The 6,000-nt window shown below is 42.7% G+C and overlaps 1 protein-coding gene across 1 annotated transcript in view; it reads right to left on the bottom strand.

The window, feature by feature from the left end:
* LOC137927487 (cytoplasmic aconitate hydratase-like) overlaps positions 1-6,000 on the bottom strand; it is a 48,221-nt gene continuing 42,221 nt past the window's right edge. Inside the window, exons 17-22 of the mRNA XM_068771302.1 lie at positions 4,761-4,889; positions 4,088-4,224; positions 3,747-3,920; positions 3,487-3,583; positions 3,228-3,413; positions 1-250 (exon numbers count right to left, since the gene is read on the bottom strand). Coding sequence (XP_068627403.1) covers positions 140-250; positions 3,228-3,413; positions 3,487-3,583; positions 3,747-3,920; positions 4,088-4,224; positions 4,761-4,889 — 834 coding nt within the window. The 3' untranslated portion in view covers positions 1-139. The remainder of the gene's footprint in view (positions 251-3,227; positions 3,414-3,486; positions 3,584-3,746; positions 3,921-4,087; positions 4,225-4,760; positions 4,890-6,000) is intronic.

Here is a 6,000-nt window from a genome sequence, read left to right as displayed (position 1 = left end):
CATTTGTAAATATTCATTTATATAATATACACGTATGAAAATAAATTCATTGCACCCCTTCGCTATACAATTGTTCTAATAAACCTTCCCTTTAAATCATATCCCCTGACCAATCTCGACCAGTACATCTCTTGTGATATTACAACATCTTCCGGATCATGTAGTTAAGAATACCGCCGTTCCGGAAATATGTTAGGTCCACCTCCGTGTCGAACCGGACTTTTACTTGGAAGGATTTACCATTGTCCACCTGTAACAGATTAAAATTATTGTAGAGGATAATTATGTCACATTAGACCAGATCCTGACAGCAAGTCATCACCAACGTCAAAGCCTCTCCCAAAGATCATCACAAACTTTACTATGTCATCGGTTCAACTAATGGAGGGTCTATCAACACCGCAATTGTCACCTTTGGGCTCCAAAGGCCACGTGCCATTCTTTGAGTGGGTGACCTTAGTTCTTCTTGGTTTGAAAACGTTTAAACCTATTTCTCCAAAGATCACCATGTTGACTGGTCTAGCGTTACCCGCTTAGACCTCCCGCGATCTTGTCTATGCCATCGCTTTTACTAGTTGGGGTTCTACACAAGCAGCTTGTGGTCGCCACTCGAGAACCATTCGGCCCTAACGTCAGGCAGTTCCACGACCGATCTGCCCCGCCCACTGCCAATTTAGACTCCGCCCACTCCCACTTTTATTCTTTGAATCACATCAGTGACCTTGGTTCTTTCTAGATTGAAAACGTTTAAACCAATTTCTCCAAAGATCACCATGATACCTGGTCATGTGCTACCGAGCTTGACTATGTCATCGGCCCAACCAGTGGGGAAGTCTATACACGCCACTACCACCGACGTGTGGTCGCCAAACATTGCCAATTTAGACGAGCAATTCTTGGAGATACGGACGTGACCTTAGTTAATACCAGATTGAAAACGTTTAAACCAATTTCTCCAAAGATCACCATGATAACTAGTCTTGTGCTACCGATCTTGACTATGTCATCGACCCAACCAGTGAGGGTCTAGACACACCAATTCCACCGGCTTGTGGTCGCCATACATTGCCAATTTAGACGAGCAATTCTTAGAGATATGGTTGTGACCTTGGTTCATACCAGATCGAAAACGTTTAAACCAATTTCTCCAAAGATCACCATGACAACTGGTCTTGTGCTACCGATCTTGACAATGTCATCGGCCCAACCAGTGTGGGGTCTAGACACGCCACTTCCACCAGCTTGTGGTCGCCAAACATTGCCAATTTAGACGAGCAATTCTTAGAGATATGGTTGTGACCTTGGTTCATACCAGATCGAAAACGTTTAAACCAATTTCTCCAAAGATCACCATGACAACTGGTCTTGTGCTACCGATCTTGACAATGTCATCGGCCCAACCAGTGAGGGTCTAGACACACCAATTCCACCGGCTTGTGGTCGCCATACATTGCCAATTTAGACGAGCAATTCTTAGAGATATGGTTGTGACCTTGGTTCATACCAGATCGAAAACGTTTAAACCAATTTCTCCAAAGATCACCATGACAACTGGTCTTGTGCTACCGATCTTGACAATGTCATCGGCCCAACCAGTGAGGGTCTAGACACACCAATTCCACCGGCTTGTGGTCGCCATACATTGCCAATTTAGACGAGCAATTCTTAGAGATATGGTTGTGACCTTGGTTCATACCAGATCGAAAACGTTTAAACCAATTTCTCCAAAGATCACCATGACAACTGGTCTTGTGCTACCGATCTTGACAATGTCATCGGCCCAACCAGTGTGGGGTCTAGACACGCCACTTCCACCAGCTTGTGGTCGCCAAACATTGCCAATTTAGACGAGCAATTCTTTGAGATATGGTTGTGACCTTGGTTCATACCAGATTGAAAACGTTTAAACCAATTTCTCCAAAGATCACCATGACAACTGGTCTTGTGCTACCGATCTTGACAATGTCATCGGCCCAACCAGTGTGGGGTCTAGACACGCCACTTCCACCAGCTTGTGGTCGCCAAACATTGCCAATTTAGACAAGCAATTCTTGGAGATAAGATCGTGACCTTGGTTCATACCAGATTGAAAAACGTTTAAACCTATTTCTCCAAAGATCACTATGATAACTGGTCTTGTGCTACCGATCTTGACTATGTCATCGGCCCTACCAGTGGGGGGTCTAGACACGCCGCTTCCACCGGCTTGTGGTCGCCAAACATTGCAAATTTAGACGAGCAATTCTTGGAGATACGGTCGCGACCTTGGTTCATACCAGATTGAAAAACGTTTAAACCTATTTCTCCAAAGATCACCATGACAACTGGTCTTGTGCTACCGATCTTGACAATGTCATCGGCCCAACCAGTGTGGGGTCTAGACACGCCGCTTCCACCGGCTTGTGGTCGCCAAACATTGCCAATTTAGACAAGCAATTCTTGGAGATAAGATCGTGACCTTGGTTCATACCAGATTGAAAAACGTTTAAACCTATTTCTCCAAAGATCACCATGACAACTGGTCTTGTGCTACCGATCTTGACAATGTCATCGGCCCAACCAGTGTGGGGTCTAGACACGCCGCTTCCACCGGCTTGTGGTCGCCAAACATTGCCAATTTAGACAAGCAATTCTTGGAGATAAGATCGTGACCTTGGTTCATACCAGATTGAAAAACGTTTAAACCTATTTCTCCAAAGATCACCATGACAACTGGTCTTGTGCTACCGATCTTGACAATGTCATCGGCCCAACCAGTGTGGGGTCTAGACACGCCGCTTCCACCGGCTTGTGGTCGCCAAACATTGCCAATTTAGACAAGCAATTCTTGGAGATAAGATCGTGACCTTGGTTCATACCAGATTGAAAAACGTTTAAACCTATTTCTCCAAAGATCACTATGATAACTGGTCTTGTGCTACCGATCTTGACTATGTCATCGGCCCTACCAGTGGGGGGTCTAGACACGCCGCTTCCACCGGCTTGTGGTCGCCAAACATTGCAAATTTAGACGAGCAATTCTTGGAGATACGGTCGCGACCTTGATACTTAAGCGGATCCCCTCATTTCTGATTCGATCTCAGCAAAACTCCAAGCATAGACCTTGAGTAAGAAGACCTGGGTCTACATGCATTGGCACTCCTGGTTGTATTCATCATGTGATCTCTTTCTCGAAGAATGAAGACTTATTTCATCAGATTTCAACCAAAATGTTTACTGTTACTCACCGAAACCGTGGCAAGGTCTCCAGGCGCCAGCTTCTCGGGGAGATTGACCGAGTAACGCTCTTGTCCAGTCAGATCCAGGCTGTCGGCATTGTCTCCTGGCAGGAACTGCAGTGGGATGATGCCCATGCCCACCAGGTTGGAGCGGTGGATACGTTCGAACGACTCAGCTATTACAGCCCGAATGCCCTGTGGAAAAATTCACTATGTATATATATCACTATACATATACATATATACATACACACATATATATACTTACCAGGAGGAAGGGTCCTTTGGCGGCCCAATCTCTGCTGGAACCGGATCCGTAGTCCTTTCCCACTATAGCCACCAACGGAACACCTTCAGATGCGTATCTGGAATGTCAAGAATCCTTGTAAATTTTAAAACACCTCCACTGTTGGACATAGACATCCAAAAACACCGGTTGTAACCTGATTGCTTGCGTGTCTTTACCCCCCCCCCCCTAAATCAGATCAGACTTCCCCTCTTACTTTCTCACGTTCTTCCTTCACTTACCGCTCAGCAGCGTCAAAGATGTCCATCTGATCACCGCTTGGGAAGTGCGTTGTTCGAGGTCCAGGCTTCTCGCTGAGCCGGTTGACCAGTCGAATATTGGCGAAGGTACCTCGGGCCATCACCGCGTCGTTTCCTCTCCGCGAGCCGTACGAGTTGAACTCGCGTGGACTCAACCTGAGAGAAAGAGAAAGAGATATTATACATGAGAACGATATATGTGTAAAAGCTTCCATACTCTGAAATATTAATTCCAATTTAAACTAAAATTGGTGATGTTCACTACAGTTTACAGTGAAGTCGTGTAATGTTAAGTTACATCACCAAGGTGATAATTGACTTACCCCCTGGCGGCGAGGTACCGTGCAGCCGGTGAATTGCGTGCGATGGAGCCAGCTGGTGATATGTGATCAGTTGTCACCGAATCTCCCAGCAGCAATAGGCAACGAGCGTTCTCTACACCTCGAACTGGTGGCAGGTCCTGGAGCAATATCATCACAATTAATGCAAGTGAGCGGGTTGACGTCCACTGCCAGCTGTAAGACCAGACTGTGGCAACTTATCACCGGTTGTCCAGCATCTGGTGCTTCACTTGCCGTGCCATCACTTATTACCTAGTGTTCCGGTGGGAAGGCGAAAAGTGAGGTGATGAATGAAAGAATTAGGAAATGAATTTGTGAAGAATACGAGAGGTCCTCTGTTATGAGTAGAACACAACACTGTTCACCCTGCCAAGACGGCGTCCTAACCAGTACACCCCCAAAAGTGGGGGGACGTAAAAAGCATAAAGTATATATATATATATATATATATATATATATATATATATATATATATATATATATATATATATGAACCCGCGTCCTATGATAAGTCATCTACCACTGGGCCTCGATAATATACATATTTGTGTTAAAATAAATTCTGAATATATACACCATACCCATAGAAATTCAATATTGTTTCGGGAATACGACTAACATGGTAGTCAAAACTAAGAGACTCTTTTACACTCACCTTAGTCATTCCGTCGAAGAACGGCGGTCTCTTTATGTAAGTAGACTCGGCGTCCCATCCGTAGAGCTTCCCCTGCGGCACACTGAGTGACTGCCAAGCAGAAGATCCGCGTTCGATCCTCTCGTAGACCTGAAGAAAAATAAACACCATATATATATTCGATTTTGTGGCGTTGAAATCAGGGAGGAGACAATACCCTCCCTGATAGGCGGAGATGACAAACAGGCATTCATATTCCTTTGTAAAAAGATCGCCAAAAATGGCGATAGAAAGAAATAAAGCAAACAGAGCAAACAAAGATAAATAGATTAAAAATGTAAATAGAAACAAAACTGTGATAGAAAATAATTATAGAATAAGTAACAATGTAAAATAAAAATACAAATCGAAAAATGTAAAAATTAAAAAGGGAAGAATGATAGACGAACAGAGCAAAAGGGTAAGATAGTAGAAATGTAGCATGAAAGATAAAAAACGGACCGAAAGAGAATGTGAAGAATGAAAGAAGAGAGAGAAAATAAAAGATAATGTGAAAAAATTAAATGCTAATAAAGTTCCTATCCCACCACAAATAGGGGTACGAGAGGCCCCCAATAGCGGGGGTCATAAAAAAAATATACTCGATTTTATGAATATATATATCATGGGTGGTCAAGCTATTTCATAGTGCGAGACATTTTTAGAAATTTAAAATATTTAATACGCATTTAATAATATTCACAAAAATCATATATATTGAAATTATATGACAAAAGTACAAAATATGCACATTGAAGTTAGATATATGCACGCGTATATGACAGCACTACTAACAACACTTAAGACGCCGGTTAGTTAATTACGATCGGTGTTTGGATTTCGCTAATTCTATGCTGCAATAATAATAATAATAATTGTTCACAATAGTAATTTGTTTAGATTTCCCAGCAGCTGACATGGGTTATATAAAATTAAATATTTAAATAATTCGACAATCAATCGGAGACAAAAATAATCTTTCGAGCCGCAGTTTGGCCACCCCTGATATATATAATACAATATAGATCAGTGTTTCCCAACGTGAGGCCCGCGTGCCACTAAGTGACAACTTTATTGGAAAGCGGACTTTACATGAGTTTAATTCATTCGCTTTAATATATAAAATATAATTTTTTTTTATGTAATAAAATAACAATAATTCTAAATCTCAATTACCTCCATTTCACTATCTTTGCTCTCAGAGAGGTCAGGTTTTATTTCA

The sequence above is a fragment of the Battus philenor genome, unplaced genomic scaffold (genome assembly GCF_028537555.1).
Source record: "Battus philenor isolate CCGP_79_NKW_IND1 unplaced genomic scaffold, ilBatPhil1.0.hap1 SCAF_30, whole genome shotgun sequence".
In the NCBI taxonomy this organism is placed as follows: domain Eukaryota; kingdom Metazoa; phylum Arthropoda; class Insecta; order Lepidoptera; family Papilionidae; genus Battus; species Battus philenor.
The sequence above is the reverse complement of the archived record's forward strand: the minus strand, read 5'-3'. Positions and strand labels throughout refer to the sequence as shown.